Below are 27,319 nucleotides of genomic sequence, written 5' to 3' on the forward strand. Positions count from 1 at the left end.
AGCGAAAGTGCGCCGTGCAGGCCTTCGAAAGCATTCAGTCCGGATGAAAATCAGGTTGCCGGCGGCATTACGCAGCGTTGCGTGTTGCATCAATTCCTTCACTTAATTGCTTGCAAGGTTTTCAATACACAGAGCAAGCTCTTTATGTATCCCTTTTTGCTAAAGGGGATACATAACAGGCTTTGCGTCTGAGGACGCATCGAAGTACTTAAGGATGCGGCCGGGAAATTTAGAGAAGTGTTCGAAAATGAAAGTAGGGACCCTTCCGAGACGCAAGTCAGTGTTAAAGGTTGTTAGAACCCTTGTAACATGCGAAAAGTGTGTTTATTTTTTATGCGAAAAGTTGTTTATTGCAAAATACGAGGGCAACAAGGAAAGAAAACAACAGGACCAGCGCTAACTGACAACTGACGGTTTATTCACAGAAAGCAAGGAATATAAAGAGGGAAAACAAACAAGATAGCAAAGCAAACATACGTGTAGCTACGTGAAATCGAGGAAACGAACCTCACTGTCATGCAGGCATACCGACGGTCTGCCAACGCGCAATCTAGTTTTTTTCTTCATGTAAAAAGCCTCCATAATCTCCCTGATTACTTTGTTGGGTGACTGTACAATGCATCACTGTGATAAAAAGTAGGAAACAAGCTTTGCAGCCTCTTACATGATCGACTAGATTAGTAGATTTATTAGCCTCCAAGGTACTAGCATGCTCAGTTAGGCGCGTGTTAATACAACGTCCCGTTTTGCCAATGTACACTTGTGCGCAGGAAAAAGGAATTTTATAAACAACTCCTTCAGAGCGTGGAACATACTTAGTTTTATGTTTAATTTCATGGATACTTTGGGATTCAGTTTGCTTTTCAGCCTTTCCACCATAGCACACATCCTTTTAAGTCATTTAGGAGCTGAAAAGACAACCCCGATTTTATACCTGTTCGCCACCTGTATTCAGGTTACGCGAAAGGCGGTGTATGTACGGGAGAACTGCAACTTTATTCCTTTCCTTCACTCTGTCTGACCCAGGCACAGCAGCCGAAGTTTTAAGTTTTTTGGCTATCTTGTTGCAGCCCAACAACATGGCTTTATTCGGGTAACCAGCGTCTCTTTTAGCCTGTTCGTTGAAGCTCTTATTAATCAAATGGTCACAAGATTTGGACAAAGCAGAAAACAACGATGAAACAACGGTTCCGGTTTTTACTGTTTTAGAATAATGTGACTTGTAGTTCAACAACGGCTTGCCAGCCATTGGCAAGCATTCCCAACAAATATGTCCCGTCTGAACTTCCTGGCTCGAATCTAAAAACTGCATCTTGTTACCGGCCGTGACCTCTGTTGTGAATTGCAGATCTTGAGCATTCTCTTTAAACACTTTCAGAACATCAGTCATATGTCTAGAAAAGTTAGCTTTATCGACAAAGATTAAGAAGTCGTCAACGTAACGGAAAATCCGCGACGCTATCCCGGACAAGTTTGCTTTAATACCCCGATCTATGAAGAATAAAAGGAAAACTTTTCAGACAAAAAGCGGGTGTTTGCATTGGTTCCAGGGTGGCACCGGTGTTAAGTGACATCTTTTTATCCTTCGTAGATCGGGGTATTCGTGTGCTGTGCGATGTCAGTGCACGTTAAAGATCCCCAGGTGGTCGAAATTATTTCCGGAGCCCTCCACTGCGGCACCTCTTTCTTCCTTTCTTCTTTCACTCCGTCCTTTATCCCTTCCATTACGGCGTAGTTCAGGTGTCCAACGATATATGAGACAGATACTGCGCCATTTCATTTCCCCCAAAACCAATTATTATTATTATTATTATTATTATTATTATTATTATTATTATTATTATTATTATTATTATTATTATTATTATTATTATTATTATTATTATTATTATTATTTTGAGGAAAGGCGCGGCGCGGCGCTGCGCAGCGGCAGAACACCTGTGGCTCGGTGCTACTAATGGCGCATGCGCAGTAGTGTCTAGGGAGCGAGAGAGAGAGAAACAGGCGACGGAGTCGGCGGAGGCCACCTGCGCCGTGCGTGACGTCACTCGTGCTCCGACATACGCCGGCTCGCGCGAAGCGCGGTGTTCACTTGCGTAGTGAAGCCTTTCGCTTCAAAACTTAAGACTTCGACTGCTCTTATATTTGGTTATATTGGGCGTACACTTCATCTCACAAGGTGTTTGCAATACAGCGAAGCTGTGAACGCGACACGACCACTTCCACACTACTCAAATTGGCTTGTGAGAACAGTGCACTTGTGGACGCTGTTGAGTGGCGCTCGTAGCCTCTTCTCCACTGCGCACGACTTGTGTGATGAAGTACAATTACGCGTGTAGAACTGCATATTGCACCACTAGGTATCAACCAATGCGCAAGAGATTAAAAGCAATGAAATAATTTTTTTTTCCAGTATCCCTTTTCATAAACTTTTTTAAAGCTGGTGTAGCTTGTGAAGCAAGTGGAACTTCGTCACACGAAGATCAACTCATGCGATTAGCTGCACTTTGGATTGGCCGTGGGAGCCGTTATCATGAACTTTACAGGAATATGTTTCACTTAAGATAATCTGCAATTTTTCAAAATAGGCTTATTGAGTTAGAAGAGCGCTTTCTTGCGACAAAGAATTGTCGGTGGTGTAGCACAACAGAACAGAGCTAAGATGGGCTACCTACTAGGGCGATTAAGTAATATTGAATAGTTAACCTTTTACCCATTAGTGTTAGTCTCCTCACAGTAAGTAATATTGATAGTTTTTTTTTGTTTTTAATTTAGGAAACACAACTATCCTCGGTGCTGTTGCCTAACAAATTATGATTATTTCGACAAGTTACATGCACTGGAGGGGTTGCTTGGGCTGGAAACTTTTCGAAAGCACAAGTATTTTGGCGCGATGTAGAGAAAACTTGCAGGAAAAGAGGTTATTTTGAAAATTTTCAGAACATCTTACGTGAAACACCAAATATATGTTGAAAGTGTGAAAAGCGGGTTTGAAGAGGAAGAGCATTGTCGACCGGCTCTCCCAAAATCCCCGTCAGTGACCACGCGGGGCAGCGCAAATCAGAACATAACATTATCAAACAAATTCCACATTCAATTGTTTCTTGTGTCCTCGTCTTTTTGCGCTAGAAATTCAGAATGTATGTCCCAACTAGCCTGCAAGATTGTTCTCAACATTAAGGCTTCTAGTTTCAATTCTTGCTCATACCAAATCCTATTTTTTATCAACTTACTGTTATTTCATGCTACGCTTGGCTCATCGACTCCATTCGGTGTTTTTATTCACCTGCATATTGCAGTTTTACTAACGCCATGCATTATTAACGCTACGATTAAAATAATCACCACGATTCTCCGCTCAGTGCAAGCCCTCAGCCATCACAGTTGTGTATTTCAATATCAATACAGTAGGCGTAGTGATTGTGATAGCGGTGAGTCGTACGCAATAAGGGAAATGAAAAAAAAAGCAGACTGCGGAAACGCGACGCTGTCAGGTTGCGTATTGAGTGGAAAAAGTATTGCGTCCACTTAGATAACCGACACACATCATAGAGCCACTTGTTCCTCGCTATTAGCGCTTTCGCTTTCTGTACACGTGTACGTGTTTGATTTCGTTACTATGCCTGATAACCTCTTTCACTTCAATACAGAAACTTGATTACACGGACACAAACCTACCATGGGACTGTGACTCTTCTGCAGTAGTGCAAGTGATCGATTGCCGCCATCTATTCAGATCTTTCGTGAGACAATTCTGAACACAATGTTATCGAGGGTCCTCTAGTTAATATAGCCAGGATCATCAGGGATGCCACTCAGTCTCGGATGGGAGGAGTACGCTTAGAGCAAGCTGTTTTTGCTGACACCCGAAAGGTAAGTGGTACTTTTTTTTTCTCCGCTCCGAAGAATCGAAATTTTCAGTTAATACAAAACGGGTATTGAGGTAACCTTAGACAAATGAATCCACGAATTTTGGCTGCGGCCTTTGAATAGGCCGCAGATCAAACCTAATGAATTACTCTGTCACATTAGGAAGGAAAGGATTAAAAGCCCTTTCAGAGCTATAATTCTACAACAGCATATTACATACCGAAATCATTGTCTGAAAGTGGAAACTCCGCGCCCGAACTCAACAGATAAAAACTGTCTCATCTGCATAAATTTTGAAGGCTTATATCACAAGCGCTTCATTGACCTAATTTACCAAACAGTTTCTCAATTTCGTGGTGTTGAATGGAATTCAATCAATTTAAACTAATCCAAACTCTCTTTTTTTTTTCCGAACTGTGCCTGCTTAGTCTTGTGCTCACGGCCGTAGTCTTCTGTCAAGTTGCGCTTGAGGAAAAATATACGCCGCATACACTCCATCACAAAATTATTGGTGTCTGGTCTGACAGCTCTGCTCCCAAATGCAATAAAGAATAGGGTGGAGCGCATATGGCAGGTTCTCTCAGATTATGAACGTCGGTTTACCGATATCCCTCAAGAGAAAAGTATGCAACAGCTGTATCTTACCGGTACTCACCTACGGTTTTGGTTTATGGTTTATGGGGGTTGAACGTCCCAAAGGTACTCACCTACGGGGCAGAAACAAGGACGATAACGAAAATGGTACAGCTCAAGTCAAGAACAACGCAGCGAGCTAAGGTAATAAAAATTATAGGTGTAACGTTAACATACCGGAAGCGGGCAGAGTGGGTGAGGGAAAGAACGTGGCGTAATGACATCCTAGTCGAAATCAAGAGGAAGAAATGGGCTTGGGCAGGGCATGTAATGCGAAGGCAAGATGACCGCTGGTCCTTAAGGGTAACGGAGTGGATTCCAAGAGAAGGCAAGCGCAGCAGGGGGCGGCAGAAGGTTAGGCGGGCGAAAAAGATTAAGACGTTCGCGGGCCGCAGCTGGCAAAGAACAGGGCTAATTGGAGAAACCTGGGAGAGCCCTTTGCCCTGCCGTGGGCGTAGACAGGCTGACGATGATGAGGATGCAATAGAGAGAGCGAAAGAGGACAAGAAGCTTTTTAAATGACGCTGTTGATCAGCTTAAGATGCTCCAGGACCGGCGGATTCAAATAACCATTGAACGCGGACCGGCTTCTGCACCTTGCCGTTGCGCACATAGATCTTGCCGTGGCATAGAGTTGAAAACTGTTTACACCGGCCGATGGCGATTCGACCTATCTTCGTCGTCATCGTAAGGGGCGTGCGCTTTATACGCGTTTATCTATCGCGGAATCCTCCTATAAAGAGTTTTCGATATAAAATATTGCAGATTCGAACAGTTAGGTGGCTGCAGCTGTAGTTTACACTTATCTAGCAAGAAACTGTGGTAAAGATGCAAAACTATTGCAGCGGCTTCCAAGCGCAAAAAAAAACATATTTTACTTCCATCTCGTTTTTGTTTACTGCGCTAGCTGAGCTAGAATTATTTCTCAATTTTATAGGGCCTTCACACGCTTTCAAGCAGGGGGAGGTGGGGGGGAGTATCACAGGGTGTTCGTTGTACGAAGCATGCGAACACTTAGGGCTCACTGGTGAGACTTGTGTTTAATTCATTAGTTGTTTGGTCAGTTTTACTTGCTCGGTCATTTGACTATGGACTGAAGGATTCTTCATGGTTACCCCGTGAAGTAAGCCATCAAATAAAAAAACACTTTCCGCCAGAAGTGAAGCGGTCGCCCTTCCCGCTACTACGTGCACATAAGCCATAAAATCACCATGAAGCAATGCATACGACACCAGACCCTGCTCATACGCTCAATGCGAGCGTTTACTATTGTCATCAGTCCTGTACGAAAGGTTGCATATTTATATACTCATTCAAGAAATGTACACGTTAGCGGGCCTCCACGGACACAGTCCTGACGGTGATTCTTAGGGCTAAAGAATTCATGGCCCTCTTAAATCTTCTCGCAGTGTAGAGGATGAAAATGGGTGGACGGTTGCCTGTAGAAACCGTGCTCTTCTGCCTGTGGATGAGTGCCGCTTCCCTCGAGATCGACTCAACAGACGGAGGCTACAAGGACCTGTTGATCTCTATCCACAAGGACGTCCCTTACAATGAGTCCATCGTCGAGAACATTAAGGTAGGAGAAGAAACACCAATTCACAGTTTTAAAAATTTTTCATTCCTGTAGAGGGCCAAACACACAACATGAGCATGGAGTTGGCCGATGTATCGCAACCTGTCTGGGTCGAAGTTATCCGACGCTTGTTGTCTGTGTTTTCGAACGGCAGCGTACAAATTTCGGCAATGTAGAGCAAGATGATTTCAGAGGCTCGGCTCTGCGACAACGATCGCTTTCTTTGCAACGATTTTGTGCACGGAAGACCACAAAGTGTGCCGTCACGATGAATGTTAGGATATAGTATGCCACAACCTGCGGTTAAATAGTTGTGAACGTTCATCCAATATCAAGCGAGTTCATTCTAGTGTCGCTTCTAAGTGAGATAAGTAATCAGAAAGCTCGATCTAACGTTTTCGTTCATAAATGCTACGTCTGGGACATAAAAGTATAATGCGGCTAGCAGACATTTCCAACAAGCAAATTTAGCGCTCTGTGTGCTTTGTATACACGCTTGTATACACGCTGTCATCTGTAGGAGAAATTTATAAATATTAAGCCGACCGGCGTTCGGGTTCTGAATAATAGGTGTCCTGGTGTGTTACATAGGATCATGGGAAGGTAATAATAATAATAATAATTGGTTTTTTGGGGAAAGGAAATGGCGCAGTATCTGTCTCATATATCGTTGGACACCTGTACCGCGCCGTAAGGGAAGGGATAAAGGAGGGAGTGAAAGAAGAAAGGAAGAATGAGGTGCCGTAGTGGAGGGCTCCGGAATAATTTCGACCACCTGGGGATCTTTAACGTGCACTGACATCGCACAGCACACGGGCGCCTTAGCGTTTTTCCTCCATAAAAACGCAGCCGCCGCGGTCGGGTTAGGTAAACTGAGAGCTGCAATTTAGGACATGGGTGACGTGTTGTGCTCGGCGCGGCCGGCGAAGGGGCGATCACCAGTAGTACAGATGAGTTATTTTTTTTCATGCAAAAATAACACAATGAGGAGGTATTGTGGAAGGAAGAATGCGTGCAGAACAATGCGCCTGTTAAGACGAGATTCCTTTTGTTGACCACAACAACGTGTGACAACAAAATTTAAGTCTATCAAACATCACTTCTTAAAAAAATTCAGTGCTCTGACAAGTAAGCGCCCACGTACAATTCTAAATATCTGCGCTGATCATCAAATATTTCAATGGGACACCTAAATATATTATGTGCCGCCAAAGCGATAGTATTAGCAACTGGGTTTGTGGGGGTTTAGCGTCCCAAAGCGACTCAGGCTATGAGGGACGCCGTAGTGAAGGGCTCCGGAAATTTCGGCCACCTGGGGTTCTTTAAAGTGCACTGACATCGCACAGTACACGGGCCTCTAGAATTTCGCCTCCATCGAAATTCGACCGCCGCGGCCGGGATCCAACCCGCGTCTTTTGGGTCAGCAGCCGAGTGCCGTAACCACTGAGCCACCGCAGCGGCCCCTAGTATTAGCAACTGTTGATGCCTTTACCGGAAGTGACGTTATTTCCTGTCTGGTGACGTGTCGTCCAGTCTGGGAGACGTCAGCTCCTTACACCCGGTAGGAATGCTCCCGTTTGATGATGTCACTTTCCTTCAGCCAATGGGAATGCTCCTGTTTGGATGACGCCGCTTACCTCCAGCTAGTGGGCGAATTTTATGACTGATGACGAATTTTGACGTCATGAGGCATTTCATGCTATTGCATAAATACACATGTGATTGCGTTTATAGTAATGGACTCATGAAGGTTTCTGACCCTGTCTCACCAGCCATTTGGTTATGCGCAGCAGATTTATACAGAACGCCTCAGACCAGAAGCATCCCTTCGCAGACAAGAAATATTCGTGAGGTAAAAAGGGAAGAGATTTCATTTCCTTTTTTTGCCAGCACTATGATCATAAGATCGATATCGGCATGGCCACTGTGGCCCAGTGAACGACATTTATTTGTTGTACATCTTTCAACTGCTGACGTTTTGTTTTGTTTCTCACCCACATTAGGCTAACACAACAGACAGTTTTATTTCAGTATTTTCACATTTAGCTCCCTTTACGGTAGCAAGCATAGCGCGATCAGATCGCTAGGAACAGTATCGCTTTTAGCTGCGCGCGAATCGCATTCTTGTGAATAGAAAAACATGTGCGCGTCACTAACTTTCCCAGGTTGGCTCTGTCTTGCTGTCAAAAGTAGACTACGAACACCCCCACACAATCTTTTATAGCGCGCAACGCACTACAGGATTCCGTTCGAGTGAGTAGTCGACATAACTCGTTATAGATGAAGCAAGTCTGCGGCTATCCTTGAGCCGCTTTCTAGGTCTCTGGTGCGATAAGTCGCCTCCGCGAGCTCGAAAATATGCCGATGCTCATGGAACGCCATTTCCGCTGGTGACAGTCATTTTCCGCTGCCGGTGACTGTCTCGATAGACCAGCTCCAATAGGAGCGGCGCGGAAGAACAATTCCGCCGGCCTGCTCACGGCCATGTGAAGCGGCCGGATCAACGCTTGCGTTCAGCTAAAACTGTCTAATGCTCAAAGTGCTGGTGAGGAACACTTATATTTATGCATGCCTACTGAGCTATAACTTTACAACTCGGGTACAACTTTACTCGGGTACAACTTTAGAAGACAGGAGAGGCCCCGCCCAGATGACCGAAGAGCAGCAGCCAATTGCCTCCGCGACAAAAGAAATAGTCCCGCTCAAAAAATTGTGACTGCTTCTAAAACGCGTATTTCTCGGCATAAATAAGATTTGTGTATCTTGATGAGTGGTTTGGTAAAACTATAATGATAGAAATGCTGCAGCACATGCCGGATCTTCAGAAAAATTAACTGCGCACCTTCTACAACCCTGTGCGTCGTCTGCTACGGAGCAAGATCGACGGCAGCAAACGAGGCCCTGCTAGACGCTCGTCTATCTTATCATACTGCTGCCAACGATCGATCGTTTGCGCGCTGAGCTGTTTCCTGGGGTGCTGTTTCCAGACGAAGCGCAGCGCAGCGTCACCGATGTTCGCTGTAATCTTTTTTCGTCGGCTCACGGCTCAGAACAAACGCAGGCGGCACAAATTGTGCATTGTAAGCTCGCAATAACATCTCCGGCATGACAGACGCCCACAAACAATTCGAATTCATTCTGACGAAGGGAGACGCACACAGCTGACGCGACTCGGCCCAGTTCGAAGCGAGGGCGGCCATGTTAGGCACGTTCTCAGTCGGCGGGGTCACCGGCCGTCCGGCTCATGACGTCACCTGAAGTGCGCGCCTATTGGCGGAGGCTCGTGTGCATCCGCCTTTAAGGGGCGAATGCCGCTGCCTTCTAAAGTTGTACCCAACTATAGTTAGAAGCAAAGTCATGGTAGAAATGTAGAAACGGTCTATCGCAACTCGCAGGTGCTCCTCCAGTCATCATCGGAGTTCCTACACCGGGCCACCAATGGGCGCGTGTACTTCAAGCACGTGACCATCAACTTACCACACACATGGCCCATGAGGCGTAGTGCGAGACGCGTGACCGGGAGCCTGTTGGAGAGGAGTGATGTCCGCGTCGAAATCCCCGCATCAGCTCACGAAGACCGGCCATTCACGAGGCAATCGAGGCCCTGCGGACAGCCGGGAGACTTCATACAAATCCCGCCCGCGTTCCTGGCGGAACTCAAAACGTCCACTACAGCCAAGTATAAAAATCCAGGTACGTTTGCGTTTAATAGGGGCGGCCAAGTGGTTCCTTTTAACAAAGAAAGAGCCTTGTATATGGACTTTCTATACATATGGTTGCTAATCGTGATTGTTCGCGTAAGAATGATGTCGTTCTTCAGTCGCTTGCATACAGTGGTCAGCACGATGTTATGGACCGCTGAACGGGTGCGCTTCTTAGCAAAGAAAGTAAAATCTTAATTTATCTTCTTTGTAACAGCTAATGTACGAGTGCCGGGGCAAATTTTATGTCTTTGCACTTTCCTTTCAGAGGAAGCATTCTGTCCAGGGGTGAGTACCTGCTCAGAAAATTCGTTGAAGTAACACGGTGGTTTGGGCTAGTTGGTTGCAGTTCATAATGGAGACAAGTTTCGCAGCATGAATAAGACGCACACAGAAGACAAGGAACAAACAAGACAGGACTGTGCTGCACTTCCAACTGATTTTATTTGAAAAAGCTCGACGTTTAAATACATTCAGTTATCATGAGGTGAAACCTAATCACAATCATCCAAAAAATCCATTTCATTCTCCAGCAAAGACAGTGAAGGCGTGCTGACGCAATTCTCACAGGCTTTCCTCTTAAAAAAGGCTTTGATAATTTCACGTTGAAGCTTGTCCTTGGCGTGACCCAGAAACTGCGCCTTCTTAAACATAGGTTTGCATTTGCACGACCGGCAGTGTACGGCAAGATGGCCGCTGATACCATCTTTTACAAGATTGAAGTGTTCTAGCGCTCTTTCATTAAAACAACGCCCTGTTTGGCCAATGTACACTTTTTTACACTTAAGAGGAATGCTATAAACGACCTTCGTTACACATTTTGTGAACTTTCTGACGTGCTTAATACTGCACGGCGCCTTCTTCTTTCTCGTTATCATTGGGCAAATTTTTGACAGCTTGCATGGTGCGGAAAATACAACGTTAACGTTGTATCGGCTGGCGATCTTTGTCAGATTGTGAGATATCTTGTGTAGGTACGGTATTACCTGAGTGTTATTCTCTTTCTTTCCTTTATCATCCGTTCCTTTACTTCTTTCTTTTCTGCATTAGGCTCTCACAAACAGCTGAAATACCATCATCAGGGAAGCTGGACACGCGTAACCGCTCGACTTGCTGATTGACACTATCGGTCATTTGATGCGTGCAAGTTTTTTCTAGGGCAGCATTGATACAGTTCATGGAGGTTCCGCGTTTAATTATCTTTGAATGAGCGCTGTTAAAAGGGAGAAGGGACTTTTGTGACCTAGGGTTATATTTCCAACATATGTGGTTCGTTCTGAAAGTAATTCTGAGGTCTAAAAACTGCATGTCGTGAGCACAGGGAAGTTCGTACGTGAATGATAAACCTCTTGCTGCAGCTCTAAAAGCCGTGATAATTTCTGCAACTGCGTCGTCAAGGGATGAAATATGCGAATTGTCAACAATCACCACGTAATCATCGACATATCTAAAAATTCTTTTAACATGAAGGCCCTTTAGTGAATTGTTAACGCGCTTATCAACAAAACTAAGATAGATGTCACAAAGTATGGGAGTTACTGATGAACCGATGCATATGCCAGCCTTTTGGGTATAAAAACGATCATTAAAATTGATGGCCGTTGTTTGAAGATAAAATTCTAAAAGCGTTAAAAAGTTATCACTGCTGACACCTGATAAATTACGAAATGACACATCTCCCGTCTCTTCAATCAACTGTCTCACTGATTTAAACAATTCATGGTGTGGTGCGGAGTAATAAAGTTCCTCAACATCTACGGAGAAACCGATGGTATCAGAAGCAATCAGGTTTTGCTCTTGGCTGAGTTCTTGGACGATCTCGTGCGATCCTCGAACCAGGAAAGGATCTTTAAACTTCAAGCTTGTTAACTGTCTTTGCAGGAATTGTCCTACAGCAGATTGCCAACAGTTCTTTTCTGAGACGATGACTCGAAACGGAAATTCCGGCTTGTGTGTTTTACAAGAGGAGAAAAATTCTAGGCTTCCGTGTTCAGATTTCTTGACTAGACTTGCGATGGAATCGAGACGCATTTCTTGTAGGAGACGAACTGTAGCGGCCTTCTGGGATTTCTTTTTGAAATTCGTTTCGTTGAAGTTTTTCTGTATAGCTTGAATAGCCTTTTCATGGTACATGCATTTGGGCAAAACTACAAATCCTCCCTCTTTATCGGATTGAAGTACCATTAGGTCATGCTCCTTTAAATGTGACAACTTTCTGATGTTGAGGAGGGCGATTTGAACTGCGACTCACATTTTTTATCACGGATTCGGCTCCTTCCCAGGTGGCTCGGTCTTTGTCGCGCTCCTTTGTTCTTCCAGCGATGCTACGTGCCATCGCCAGGAGTTCATGCTTCTTTGACACAGGCTCAAAACAAAGCTTTGGCCCCTTTTCCTGGATCCCGCGAATCTTGTCAGACAGTTGGGCGTCGCCAAGTACGGTGACCTTGCTAGGATCAATGTCGGTTCTTTTTCTTGGCGGAAGAAGATGACGGGCCTTCTGCCATAAGAATTCTGCGCTCTGTGCGGCCAACTTCTTGTAGTCGACATATTTCCTAGAGCTTACGCAAGTATCGCTTGCTGTGCGCGGGTCTTGGACGAGTACATGTAGCCAATCTTCGTAGAGTCGAATGACCGATAGTGTCAATCAGCAAGTCGAGCGGCTACGCATGTCCGGCTTCCCTGACGATGTTATTTCAGCTGTTTGTGAGAGCCTAATGCAGAAAAAAAAGAGAAGTGAAAGAACGGATGATAAAGGAAAGAAACAGAGTAACACTCAGGTAATACCGTACCTGCATAAGATATCTCACAATCTGAGGAATATAGCCAGCCCATACAACGTTAACGTTGTATTTTCCGCGCCATGCAAGCTGTCAAAAATTTGCCCAATGATAACGAGAAAGAAGAAGGCGCCGTGCAGTATTAAGCACGTCACAAAGTTCACAAAATGTGTAACGAAGGTCGTTTATAGCATTCCTCTTAGGTGTAAAAAAGTGTACATTGGCCAAACAGGGCGTTGTTTTAATGAAAGAGCGCTAGAACACTTCAATCTTGAAAAAGATGGTATCAGCGGCCATCTTGCCGTACACTGCCGGTCGTGCAAATGCAAACCTATGTTTAAGAAGGCGCAGTTTCTGGGTCACGCCAAGGACAAGCTTCAGCATGAAATTATCGAAGCCTTTTTTATCAGGAAAGCCGGTGACAATTGCGTCAGCACGCCTTCACTGTCATTGCTGGAGAATGAAATGGCTTTTTTGGATGAATGTGATTAGGTTTCACTTCATGATAACTGAATGTATTTAAATGTCGAGCTTTTTCAAATAAAATCAGTTGGAAGTGCAGCACAGTCCTGCCTTGTTTTTTCCTTCTCTTCTGTGTGCGTCTTATTCATGCTGCGAAACTTGACTCCATTATCAAAAAAATTCCCTCGCTTTGAAGTACAGGCCAGATTTTGAACGCGCTTTACAAAGGAGCTCTAATCAATAATTTATTCCAGTGGTCAGCTCTAAGATAGCATGCGCGGACGTGTGCATGCCCAAGCTGGCTAGTCATGAAATAAGACAACCACTTCAAACGGAAAGCGTCAAGGAACCAAACAATTCAGAGCTGCAAAACAATTGATAAGAGCATGAGGTACAATATACGATTAAGGACTGTAACTTAGCATGCTATGTATCAGCAGGGAGGGTTTCTCTGCTAAACTCTTGAGTAGGAATAGTTGCGCTTGACGTGTGTTGTCTGCCTTTGTCCTTGTGTTTTTGCACTTTTCATTGCCGAAAGCTCAATTCTTCACAGAAGAAAAAAGGACTTTTCTTTTCCCTTCTTATCCCAGTTAAGCCATTGTTGCCCCCCCCCCCTCACCCCCCCCCCCCCCTGCTTTTAACGACCGCGCTGTGAAGCAGATCTCGATTATTCACCGGCACTCCTACGCAGGAACTTTGAAAATTACCGTTCTTTATAGCTTACAAAACTAACATTGCGTAGCAGCTGCATGTCTTTTATTGATCCTGCCATCTATTTGCACCACAATGGACTTTAGAGCAGTACGCTGTTCGGATCTTCGCGGATACTCCCTTTAGCACGATATAAATGAATTGCTCGAACTCGGCTCCAGCACAGCAAGAAACGTTCTGCTAAGCGTTCTCTAAAACAATTTCCTGAAAGTGCGCTTCAGTTCAGTCGGTTATTTAATATCTGTTTCATCCCAACAGCATACGTGTTTGTGCACGAGTGGGCCCACTACCGGTACGGCGTGTTCGACGAGTACGGCAGCCAGGATGACGACGCGTTCCCCCTCACCTACTGCGTCGGCAAAAGGGTGAGCACCATTTAAAATGCATGGGTAAATGCAGTGTTGATGTAGGAAGCCTATGTAAACGCAGGATCAACAAAAACATAACTGCACAGGAAAAAGATGACATCCATACACACACAGAGATGCGTCTCTTATGGACGGTTTGTTTGCGCTGTCAGCCTCAACATGAGTTTTCAACAATCAACGTTGCGTTAGGTAGGCGCTTTCTCGAGGTGGCCAAGTGAACACCTGCGGCTAAAAGTTTCAAAAGTTTTACGTTCAGTTGTTATTTTCGCCTGAAAGGAACAAATACGCACATGAACAACTGTTGGAACAAAACAAGGCTGTTAAAAGATCTAATAAACGGAATCAAGAAAGAAGGAATAAGTTGGCCTCAGGAGAAACAACAGAAGTGCATATATTTTATACAACGCTTATTACGCATCGAGGTAGTTTAGTGTTACTAGAGACATCTCTTAAAGAAAAGATCGCCCAGCATACCAAAGAGCCTACCGCCCTCTCTGTGTCAAAGCTTGAACTAGGGTAGCTGGATCAACGAGTCTCGTTTATTTCCATTTGAAGCGAAAGCTTCACTACGCTAGGTCATGTGACAGATGTCACGTGGTGTCACGTGGCAGGTCATGTGACCTACTGACGTCATCACAATCTGCCCACCGTGGCAGTTGGCAACTGCCCCATCGGGCATTTCATCGACGCTTTACAGACGATCCGTTCGGCAGTGTGTGTGGTGTTGGTAAACGTAGCCATGCAATAGAAGCTTTCGCTTCTCATTAGGGTTAACCAAAGTTTAAACCATAGCTAATTTTTTTTTGCTCATGGGTTAGCGAAAACAGACAATTCTTGCAAACTGAGAGCGCTATTAAAAGGTCACGAAAGACTTCAGATGAAAAAAGGTGATTTCCCGGTTGGGCACCGCTGTCTGCTGTGCTTAAGGGAACTGTGACCTCGTCTGACTTTACCGCCTGATTCCACAGTGCCCTCTTTCATCTCTGAAAGAAGTAAAAGCTGAAGCCTCAACCGTCAGCGAGATATATAATTTGATATTATTAAAAGCTCTCAACGCATAACTGTATACACCCACCGCACACTGGCTTTGGCTTTCGGCTGCTGACGAAGGCCTGTGTTCTGTGCGATGTCAGCGCGTTTTAAAGAACCCGACCTGGTCTGAACCAATCCGACCGCCTCCATTATGGCATTCCTTATAGCCCATGTGTAGCTTCAGGACGTTAAGCCAACACATAATTTCTCATAAAATTACATGTAGACTACTTGTCTGGTGTACTATTGCTTCTTTTCCCATCTCTTTTGGGTTGTTTGGACGCATATTAACCCACTCATTCATGAGTCCATCGTGAGCAATTTACAGCGCAACAAAATATGTTTTATTGTGCAGTCGCTCATTGTTCAACTATTCTCCTTACAGCCTAATAATAACATTTCATTAACAACAGTAAATCTTATAGGAACTGCGGGCGTAGTAGTCTTTACACCGAAGTGTGTCTTGTATAATAAACAAAGCATAGCCGAATTATGCAGACTTCAGTAGTAAAAATGGTAGCTTCGCTACTAAGTTCAAATGACGAGTTTGTGGCCGAAACCTCACCGTGGGACAACAGTGGCGTGGTAGAAATAATTCGTTCTTCTTTCTTTTCCTTGTTCTCTTAGGTGCGGCTGAATTCGTGCTCACAGGAAATTCGTTTCAGGGCCACGACACCAAGCGGCCAAAAATGCATGATGAAAAAGAACTGCCAGTTTTTGAAAAACTGTACAGTGCAGATTATCGTGCCAAGTGAGAACCCGATCGTGTCATCTATCATGTTCATGCCCTACCAGAACAACGTAAGTAAATATGTTAATGCGCCTACAAGTACGTACGCATTTGGCGAAAGACAATATGGCGCTAGCGAGCACATTCGTCGCCACTTAATTTTTAGAGAATGGTGCTGATTAGTTAATCGGTCTTGCGTCTGCATCCAAGCAATTAAAACATTTACTGTCTGCTCATACATGAACACGCGATCAGCGTTTTGTTTTCGTAATAAAAATTACGAGGTCACTGTGACACCCGCATTGGGAGAATGCGTAAGCACTTTCTGAAACTACTTTGCACTCTTTCGGTTCTTTTCCACTTATTTGGCTCGAACTAATTAATTGTCACACCATATGACGTCACACATATGCGTCACATCACTTTTTTTTCCAGACGTCGATGCATGTAACCCATCCACACTTTTGACGTCCACAGTGACACGTGACCCCGGACGCAATTTGTCGCATTTTTTGCACATAATTGTGCCTGACTAATTAGCTAATTACTGAACACGCACCTCATGATTTTCTATGTGAGATTTTTTATGCTTTATCTAGTGCAACCATTCTTTTTCTTATAATTCAATTCGTTCGAACGTTATCGTGATGACAATCTCGTGATGACACGTAACCGCTAACATAGACGCACAATGCTTACGCATCAATAAGGGAGTAATAGCGCACGCCCCAGTGCAGCCATTCCGTAAGAAAGCAAAGATACAACGCTTTCATAGAAACTTCGTAGTAAAAAAAAATTTGTCCTGGTCGGGGGTTCGAGCCCAAGACCACGACTTCTCCGGGGCAGTCATACTACGAAGTAAGCCAACCAGGATGGCTAGGAGATGCTAAGGCAAGAGCGAACTGATCAATAACTGTATGTCGAAAGGTGCTGGTCCAATATTTTAAGCGAATCCCTTAGTAGAGTATATTTGTAATAAGACAGTAATCTTTGTAATGTCAGAGAATTTTTCATTAAATACGATGTTTCTGTAAAAGCTGTTGGGCTTTCCATTCTGGCCGCATAGGCCGCGATTGGGTGGACGCAAATGAGTAGTTGCTCTCTTATTACAAATCTACTCTACGCTGAAGGATTCCCTTAAAACATTGAACTAACAGCTTTTCTTTCAGTGATGAAACGCGCTGACATGTTTGAAATGGCCGGTTAGTGTTAGAACGTCAACATAGCAGTTTTCAAGAAAGTGCGTCTAGTGAAGAAACCAAAAGAGGTTGAACAGTACAGAGAAATGGGCGAGTTGGTGGTAGTTCAGTATGGTGTTCCAGCGTGTGTTGGGCGAGCAACTAAACAAGGCACGAGTAAAGAAGGACGCGGGCGTTTGTGTGGAAGCTTTCTTCTTGTTATTTTGCTCGTCCGTAGTGTGATGTCGCTTTGTAACACAATATTAAACACGAAAATGCGTTAGTGCCCATCACTGCAGATGTTCTACGAGAAGAACAGGCTGCGACAACGAGAAAAAAAATGTTTACGAGAATTTTTGAAATTTAACAGAAACGTTTTGCATTGCCGGTTCAAAAACCATTTGTTTCAAACTCCAGGATATGTGAAAACAGCCGTGTTTGACTCCGTCAGGCTCTAAATTCTGTTAGATAGGCCACCTTTATCTCATATTTACCCAGTGATATCGCCCAAGTGGTTAGCAGAAGGAAAGCAGACTTCCTTTTACTTTTTGTTTCGAAAGATAAGCCAAGTGTTATCGCCCCCAGAGCATTGTGCTACCCACTAGCGTGCCGACATTATCCGCTTGTTCAACGTTTCGCCAGCCCTTAGGTGCGCGAAATGCCTGCTTGGTTGCTAATGTCCGTGACAAATAGGGACGCATGCTGTCGTGGCGCGAATGTTCTTCTATGGATACATTTATTTGACCTGTTTTCAATTGTTCTTTATCGCAAAAATTGTTTGCCTTTATTGCCTTCATTGTCTTCAATGATTAATGAATGCACAATATGAAAAGAAGCCAGATAGAAAGGAACCTAACACGTTGCACATTTTACGCCACCGTGGCAGCTCCCCGTCTGAGCGTACTACCGTCTTCAGAACATTGATGTGTTGTAAAAGAATGGTCCACACATATTCAAGCCCTGTTTAACTCTTTGATCGGTCGGGTAACATTCTCATAAAGCGCACAATTATGAGAAATTTTCCGCTCTAACATAGCTTAGGCGTTCATATTTAATGTACGGTGCACACAGTGCTTCCATTATGTGCTTTCACTACGCAACCCTACTAGTTATTTCAATTAAATTTCTAGCAGGCCGAGAAACACTAAAAACGCAGTTACTGACACAAGCAACGGAAGAATATGTTAGTCATCAGGAGGCGAAAAAGTTCAATGAATGCTAAATATTCAAAGATTAAACATTAACATTCTTAACTACGTACCACAACACTAATAACCGGTATCTCTACTCGAGTAACTATCTTCGTTTGGGGCTTTAAGGCAAACAAAATCCGTCTGTCCAAATGCACTTTGTCTTATATTTCTAATTCGAAGTGAATGTATCGTCGTGTTTCTCATTCCGTACCATACAAGAAGGCCAGCCGTAACGCCATGAAAATTTCAATGCTTTAGACGTTCCATATCCATGTATAAAAGTCCGGTATCGTCCACGAGTTTAGGTCGAACCTAACATGAAACAGGGTAAACAGCCCGCAGGAGCAGGATATGCATCCAGCGCTTAAAAAATACATGTGCACGCATATCACAGGTACCAGAAAGCCTCGTAATATAATCAGCGTTGACAATTTCATGCCATATCCTGATATATATATATATATATATATATATATATATATATATATATATATATATATATATATATATATATATATATATATATATATATATATATATATATAGCAGATAAGTTAAAGGAAATGAGGGGCCCGTTTGACAAACCTATTAAGAGAGCCAACAGTCACCGAAACCAAGGTGCATAGGGAAATGTTTTTTATGTGTCGTGTTTTTCAGTGGGATATTATAGTTCTTAGATTAATAAATCGCTTAAAGAAAACTATTTACAAAGCAGCACAAAAAACAACCATGCCACCGGTGGGATCCGAACCCACGACCTCCGAACATCGTGTCCGGTGCTCTTACCAACTGAGCTACGGCGACGGCTGTCCAATCTGCTGCTCTCGTGGGTATTTATGTTTATTGGGTGTAAGCGAACCTTGAGAGTGTTCACCAGCGCCACCCTCGACCATAGCGGCGGACGTAGCACGTCCTGTAATACCGCGAGTGTGACGTGGAACGTCATCTAACGGCGAGGGCGGAAACTGTGCGAGAGCCCTCTTAAGCTACCTATGGCATCAAGACTGCCAGAACCGAGACCCTCGTTAAGCTATTAGCAGATAAGTTAAAGGAAATGAGGGGCCCGTTTGACAAACCTATTAAGGGAGCCAACAGTCACCGAAACCAAGGTGCATAGGGGAATGTTTTTTTTTGTGTTGTGCTTATCAGTGAAATATTATAGTACTTAGATTAATAAATCGCTTAAAGAAAATTACTTATAGAGCAGCAGAAAAAACAACCATGCCGCCGGTGGGATCCGAACCCACGACCTCCGAATATCGCGTCCGGTGCTCTTACCAACGCTGCTGAACACTCTCAAGGTTCGCTTACACCCAATGGACATAAATACCCACGAGAGCAGCAGATTGGACAGCCGTCGCCGTAGCTCAGTTGGTAAGAGCACCGGACGCGATATTCGGAGGTCGTGGGTTCGGATCCAACCGGCGGCATGGTTGTTTTTTCTGCTGCTCTATAACACATAAAAAAAGCATTCCGCTATGCACCTTGGTTTCGGTGACTGTTGGTTATATATATATATATATATATATATATATATATATATATATATATATATATATATATATATATATATATATATATATATATATATATATATATATATATATATATATATATATATATATATATATATATATTCTGCACCTTTAGGTAGTCAAATTTTCAACATTTATACATGTATAGCTCGCGCGTTGGAAATTCCAGCATACTGATGTAGACCAGCACGTAATTTTTGCGTTGGTATTGCTTACCGGGATGCAACCCTTATTGCAGATCTCCCAGTTTTGTGAGTCCACCAAAGGAGCCCGCCTGCACAACCAGTTCGCTCCGAACAAGCAAAATAGGAATTGCCAAAGCAAGTCGACGTGGGAGGTGATTAGTGCAAATGAAGACTTCAAAAAGTGCGTTATTCTCTCTTTTTGACTGAACGCCAAACATTCTGTTAGTCAACGTGTCTTGCGACCAGAGCCCTGACGTTCGCGCTGGGAGCGTGCCAAATTAGTGATTTTTTTTTATTTACAGTCCTCAGGTTTAGGTGCGAAGCCCTAGAACAGTTACCCTGAGGGCAGTGAACAAAAATAAACACAAGTTCTTCGAAAAGTTGGAATTCAGTTCATACAAGTCGCGAATTAGATTATTTTACTTGCCTGACTCCAACATAAAGTGATATTTGAAGAATAACAATCTACTTTTAGCTAAGGTTTCATTTAACTATGGTAAGCAAGGATTATTACTCTTGAGGCATATCTGTTCCAAATTCTTTTCCCTATAGTGTGAGAATTTGCCTACCCCCTTCATCATTTTAAACTTTACTGCAGCAATATTTGTTCTCAAGGCTAATGATAAAATGCGCCTTCTCTCAATTTATTTTAGTACGAAAGCACTATTTAATGCGGTTCCAGCCAAAAATCTCGAGCGAAACTTGACGTTCAGGGCGACGTTAACACGGTTCCAACCAATAATCTTGTATCTAGCTTGACATTGAGGGTGACCATTGCCAACCTAGAGAAATAAAATCAATATTGCCTGACTACGTTTCTAACCTGCGGCGACACGAACAGATCAGCTTTGCTGGCCGGTGCACGACAGCACTATGCCACAATCTAAACACAATTGTGTTTAGTGTTAAACTAGACACAATCTAGACACAATGCAAAACCATGAGCCAACAAGGCTAAACACATGCTTTCCCATGTCTACTCGGTTTAACCCAGTTCGAATCCTATCATTTTTTTAACTCATATGAGTTCGTATTGTTTTATTTCCGTCTAGTAATTTGATTGTAATCAGGCAACTTAATGTTCATTTTAAAAATAGCGTATAGGTTGACATTTCCTGCTTTAGGCCTTAGTAAGCATCTCATTTTTATATGAATTTTGGCTTTTGTTGGTGCTCTTTATAGGTTTATTATATTATGGTTATTTTTTTAAAGCGGTTATAGCTTTGGTTTAACCACATAGGCCTGCATTCTACCGCGAAATCTACAACGTCAGTAGTAAACCCTCACTTATCTGATGAATTAGTTTTTAAAAATAATTACTCAATTTATTCTATTGCAAGGTCATTTATTTTTTATCAGTGAGTTTTTCGCCGTTACACTATATTCAATTCAATGACCGGCGCCTGCCAATGGCGGTAGCGGGCAACCAAAATTAAGTTCAATTAAATTCACTGAATTAAATGCATATCCCTTGGCGCCACCTGCCAAGAGTGACAGGTGACTTCTACCTGCCACGGTTGTTGGCAGGTTGCACAGAGGAGAGAGAGGAAAATTCTCGTCTGACTCTTTAGGGCATAGGAGGGAGAGAGAAGTGCAAGAGAAAGGCAGACAGGGAATGGGAGACGGTGGGTGGAAAGATCAGATTCCGCTTATTCGCAATAGCACAGCTGGACTTTCTGTTACGATTGCCGGTGTAGATTTCATGGTAAAATGCTTGGCTAAATGGCTGAGCCAAAGTTACAACAGCTTTCGCTGATTAATGCGCTCAGGCGTTATGCTTAGCTCTACATATTTTCGTCACCTGCTGTGTATTGATGTATGGCTGTTATTTATTTCCTAATTAAGGAGATATTTCTGACAGTTTTAACTTTGAAACCTCCTTACAAAATATAATCACATTATCTGTTTTTGTGTATGATTTCTTAAATAAATTTGAACTCTCAAATTGTGGGCTCAGAATTACAATAAAGTGGAAGCATTTTCAATCAACCCGATTGCGTTGCCTCTGCCGACGACTGCAGGGTCCCCCTGCCGGACATGTCCAAGCGCGTCCAGGTTTCCTTCGAAGAGACGCAGCAGAAGGAAGACTTGCCTCAGAGAGTCGTGCTCGTCCTCGACGTCTCGGGCAGTATGAACGTAAGCGTCTTCGCTTGTCTAAGCTGAGAAGTTTCGTCCTCTCTTCATCAAAGCTGTCTAATATCTTCCCATCTTGTGTCTGTGACCCAGCTGAGCACGCTTTGCGGCGCATGGCCTGACGCATGACATATCTTGACCCAACATAGTGCACGTGCCTTGTGGTTTTGTTGTTCGGTTGTTGCCTGTTCTCTTATATTTGCCTGTTTCCTGTGATTAAACTTTAGTTGAGAATATCAGCGCTTGTCCCGTGTTTTCTACCCTTGAAGTCCCCGTTTTCCGCACTGTTATTTTTAAAAATGTATCTCCAACTCGCCCACTTAGCTATCGTGTAAAATGAAATCACTTTTGTCATCATTATCACCAAAGTTGAAAAGTCTACCGATGCTTTATCTTTTTCTACCGATGCTTTATCTTTTTCTGCGCTACCGGGAAGCCTAATGAGCGAATAAGTCAACTTGTCGTCCATCTTCTCTTTTGCTCCACATATTCCCCTCACCCTACGTAACTTTCCCTATCATTCCTTTCATTCTTTCTCTCCACCTTGCGGACCACCCTATCCTCTGAAATGATCTATTCTTATGTCCCCTATCTTTCTTGGGGCCACCCACGGCTGCATTTTTCTATTTTTTGATTTCATTTCGTCACTTGGAAAGACGTTAGGTTTTTGTCCTTTGTGTAGCATATCCCACTGAACTCTATTCTTTCCTCTTGATTTCATCTTGCGTATCGCTATCATCAGGTCCGTGGTGCACGCCGGTTTCCAGATGTGTCTTGATATTACATAAATCACGTTAAAATCGAATAAAGTCAAACTATTTACTTTCCAACGAAAAAAAGAGGCAGCTGACGCAAAAATTCCGGGAACACTTCACCTCCGCCTTAAGAGTTCGAAGCGGTAGCGATGATAGGTCCCCTCCGCGGCCTGGAATCCTGTTTGCATTTCGCTTCGCAAGCATGGACAAAGTTCTTTATGCTATTTCTTTATTTTATTTTTATTTAGTTGCATTTTAAATTGTTTATTTACCACAATACACGCAAGACATTCCTTTAACCATCTGGAATGAACGTTCCTCAGCCTCTGTGGTCGAAGGTTAGTGCGCCAAGCTCACGAACCAATGGGCGGCGGTTTGACTCCCAGCTCGACTATTTTTTTCTTAAGCGCAATTGCTTTTCTTCCTTCAGAGGCACAACGTAATAGTGGTGCAATGACGCCACCGCCCTTTAAAGCAGTGAAGAATTGTGTAGTAACGTCTTCTTTGTTGTACATGCGTGACTGTTCTGGGGCGTTCGAATTACCCGCCTGTGCTGATGTGTTGTGACGTCACGAACCTCTCGACTAATCCTGAGTTCCCTGACATGCACCACAACAGTGTCCGCTTTTCTACTGAACGGTTACCCGTAACTAGTGAATTCGAAATGCCTGTAAGCCCGAAGAGGCCTCCGCTCCCTTGTATGGTTAGGAGTACTGTGCAGCAAAAAGAAAAAAGAAGTAAACGTGTACAAAAAAATATTGCATAAAGCGCAAGAAGTTGTTACAGCAGAGCAATAAAACATGACATAAAACAAGATTTTCTAGCGCATGGAGGAAAATAAAGGCAAAATACTAGAGAATGTGGCAAAGGTAATCATAGGGGCAGAAATCAAAGAACAGTCTATGTCGAATATAATATGAGCGCGTCAGAACATAAAAGCGGTCAATCTCAATTATATTATGTGCCTTTTACATAAAGTAGTGCCTGATAATTTCAATTAAATGTTTAGAAACAAGTCAATTATGGATCTAACCAAAACTATAAAAAGCCTTGTATTCATGAGGGTGTGCATTTTGAGTTGCGACGTTTAAGGGCGCGTCGCTCATTTCATTTATGGGAATATTTGTGTACCAAGTGGCGACATCAAGTGTAACGTACGCTTGATGTCACCGCTTTACTAGTTCTGGCTAACGGTTAACCCGGGCGGCAATACAAGAGTAGTATTGAAGAAACGTAGCTGCTTGAACCAGTTGGTGCATGATTACGAAAAAAATACTAACAGAAAAGGACGCTTTTCTTGTATTTTTTTTTCTGCAGTCGATAATACAAGTGTATACCGAGGAATTACTGCATATTTTATGTTATTTTTTTTTACTATAGTTGCTATTTTAACATCCCTGCCTTTCTCTCCTCCTCTTTATATATCTATCTTTTTACTATAGGACAACAACCGGTTAGAATTTCTGAAAGAAGCTGCTGTCCGGTACATCAGAGACATACCGGACTGGTCAAGGCGACTCGCTATCGTTACGTTCCACGTATATGCCAAGGTGCGTCACCCGCTGATACCCGTAAATATCAACACCAGGAACGGATTTGTGCGCGCAATTCAAAAGCTGACTGCAGGAGGAGGCACATGCATAGGCTGTGGCCTCGGAATGGCTTTACATGTAAGTATTTTGTAACTTTGTTTGCGCGAGATGCCATCGGAGACAAAGACCCCCCCCATCTCGAAGTTCAGGCCCGTGCCACTCTGCTTTGGGGCGCCACTGGACAACACACTTCTGCTGTCGACATTAGAAGTGCCTTGTCAGGTGGCGCATCCGCACGGAGTGGCACAGGCCGGAACTTCGAAACTTCTAGGGAGATATTGCGCCATTTGTTTTCCCCAAAAACCAATTATTATATATTACAATTCCTTTGCGCTGCAACAACACGTCGTCCGGTTGCGAAATCTGGCACAAATGACCAGACATACCCGACAATTGTAGTCAAAACCATTTTTGAACAGGAAAAACTTTATGAACGCCACTTTTCATAAGTTGTAATATTTCACCACAACCCCGTCGGCAGGCTTGAATTTTCTACCAATACCGTTTTTGCTATCGGGAAAAGCGCTCCCCATAAGTTTGTTATGGTAGCCTTAACTGCTCCGCTCGTGCTATGGAAACACTATAAAAGAAAGGTTTCTCTAGGTATAGGAAGAATGGCGTATTACGTTCAATATTTCTTTACCAGTATCAAGTTGTACATCAGTACAAATTGGACATGGCGCGCTTAGTGGATTTACTCAAGGAATTTACACAATATTCTTTATGGGTCCGTGTTAAGTAGAGCTTTTCCACTAAAATTACCGTTCGGAAGCCTTCAGCTGTCTTATTCCTGCCCCCTTGCTCTCGTCATCATCATCATCATCACTTATTGTACCCTTAGAGATCCCGTCTGGGACATCACATAAAGGGGGAAAGACACTGGTGTAAAGTGGTCATTGAAAAGCAGGTGAACATGAAAAACAGCACAAAAATAACAAGAATAGTAAGTTTGACTTGAATATAACGTCAGGTAACCCAAATAATACAATGTAATATATGACAAACAAAGTAAAAGTATATAAAATTAAACATTAAAATGTGCGGTCAAAACAAGCTGCAATAAACATGCAGAGTTGCGTAAAGTGGGAAAAAAGTTTAGAGAGATGACGCAATGACACAAGCAGTTCGAAATGCAGGCAGAGCAGCGCGAGGGACGTATCTATAGTGGGTTCAAGTGGTCGGCTAGAAGCTGCCTAAATCTGGTGGGATTGGATTCGATCACAACGGTTTCGGGAAAATTGTTTATGGCGATGGGAAGGAAAGATTTGTTGAAAGCGTTGGATGAGCCGTGAAACCGCTGAATGCTGAGGGAGTTGAGCAATCGGCGCGATTAGAGTGAGGGAGCATGTGGCAAAGTTTGGCGTAGTCATAATATCTAACACGTGATGGTATCTAGGATAATTCTGGACCTAGCATTCATATGATCGTTTCACCTCATTTCCACTAACCCCTCTGGCCGCCGCAGTGGCTCAGTGGTTACGGTGCTCAGCTGCTGACTGGAAAGACGCGGGTTCGATCCCGGCCGTGGCGGTCGAATATGGATGGAGGCGAAATTCTAGACGCCTGTGTACTGCGCGATGTAAGTGCACGTTAAAGAACCCCAAGTGGTCGAAATTTACGGAGCCCTTCACTACGGCGCCTCTCATAACCTGAGTCGCTTTGGGACGTTAATCCCCAATAAAGCAATACCAAACTAACCCCTCTGCGTATATCAAGAATATCTAATTGAAAAAAAAAAGGTTTCTGATGAAAGGAAGTGAAGCAGTAACTGTCTCACATCTCGGTGGACACGCAAAGCACGCCGTAAGAAAAGGAAGCAAGGAGGGACTGACAGAAGAGAGAGAGAAAGAGGCGCCTTAGTGGAGGACCCCGGAATAATTCCGACCACCTGGGGATCTTTAACGTGCACTGACATCGCGCAGCACACGGGCGCATACGCGTTTCCCCCTATTTAAAATTCTCTTTAATTTTTTTGCATTCTTTTCTTCTTTTGTTTTGTCCCCCGGCGTTTTTGGTTTTGAAATAATGGTGAATCTATTTAAAACCTTGAGGCCTGTGTTCTTTTCAGTCGTTATGAGATGTCAATGGACAATTATCAAAGAAAATAAATAGGCCGTTTCAATTCCACAATATTACAGGTATTGAGAACATTTAACGAGACTCCGGAAGCCGCCACTATTGTCGTGATCAGCGACGGTGAAGAGAATTACGCACCTTATCTGATGGACATGAAGCCGACAGTCTTGAAAGCCAAGGTGGCAGTGAGCACGATGGCGTTAGGAGCCGCGGCTGACGACAAACTCGAGCAGCTAGCCGTTGCCACCAAAGGCAAAGCATTCTTCTTCCAGGACCTCCAAGGCAACACGGCTCTTCAACTTGAGGGGGCCGTTGTGGAAGCCACCACTACTCAGGCTGACGAGGCTTCTGGAAGGCACACTCTGGTGGGTACTGCTATTTTCTTTGCGACGCGCCCGTAAAGGCGAGGACTGATGCTGTGAAGTTGTTGTTAGGGCAGATTCAAAAACAAAAATGTAGAACACTTAAGCTCCGCCCTAAGGGTAAGATGCGATAGACTAGTGGGTTAGGCTTTCTGAGCTTTGAATGCATTTCTCGTTTTTTTTTCAACTGCTTCAATTGATAAACTGATCAATTACTCGATATAAATTTTCTTAATTACCATCATCAAGCACTGCCTTTTCATTCTGAACATTCTGAAACCATTGAACGTCCCTTTTTTCATTTTTTGAATTTTTTAATTTCTTTAAATAATCAATTAATTACGAAGATTTCATTAACTTGTCATTGCCTATCACACCAATCAATCATCAATCACAAGAACCAAAAATTACCATGATACATTTTTTTTATGCAGCCCCAATTATCGGCCA

General features: G+C 43.5%; 1 protein-coding gene across 1 annotated transcript in view; it reads left to right on the plus strand.

Annotated features, from left to right (window-relative positions):
* The first annotated feature begins 5,935 nt into the window (after positions 1-5,935).
* The window catches only part of LOC144106903 (calcium-activated chloride channel regulator 1-like), a 30,835-nt gene continuing 9,451 nt past the window's right edge, over positions 5,936-27,319 (plus strand). The window contains exons 1-8 of the mRNA XM_077639861.1: positions 5,936-6,082; positions 9,475-9,772; positions 13,989-14,095; positions 15,758-15,931; positions 20,005-20,132; positions 21,973-22,087; positions 24,282-24,509; positions 26,570-26,872. Coding sequence (XP_077495987.1) covers positions 5,972-6,082; positions 9,475-9,772; positions 13,989-14,095; positions 15,758-15,931; positions 20,005-20,132; positions 21,973-22,087; positions 24,282-24,509; positions 26,570-26,872 — 1,464 coding nt within the window. The 5' untranslated portion in view covers positions 5,936-5,971. The remainder of the gene's footprint in view (positions 6,083-9,474; positions 9,773-13,988; positions 14,096-15,757; positions 15,932-20,004; positions 20,133-21,972; positions 22,088-24,281; positions 24,510-26,569; positions 26,873-27,319) is intronic.

The sequence above is a fragment of the Amblyomma americanum genome, chromosome 10, assembly GCF_052857255.1.
Source record: "Amblyomma americanum isolate KBUSLIRL-KWMA chromosome 10, ASM5285725v1, whole genome shotgun sequence".
NCBI lineage: Eukaryota > Metazoa > Arthropoda > Arachnida > Ixodida > Ixodidae > Amblyomma > Amblyomma americanum.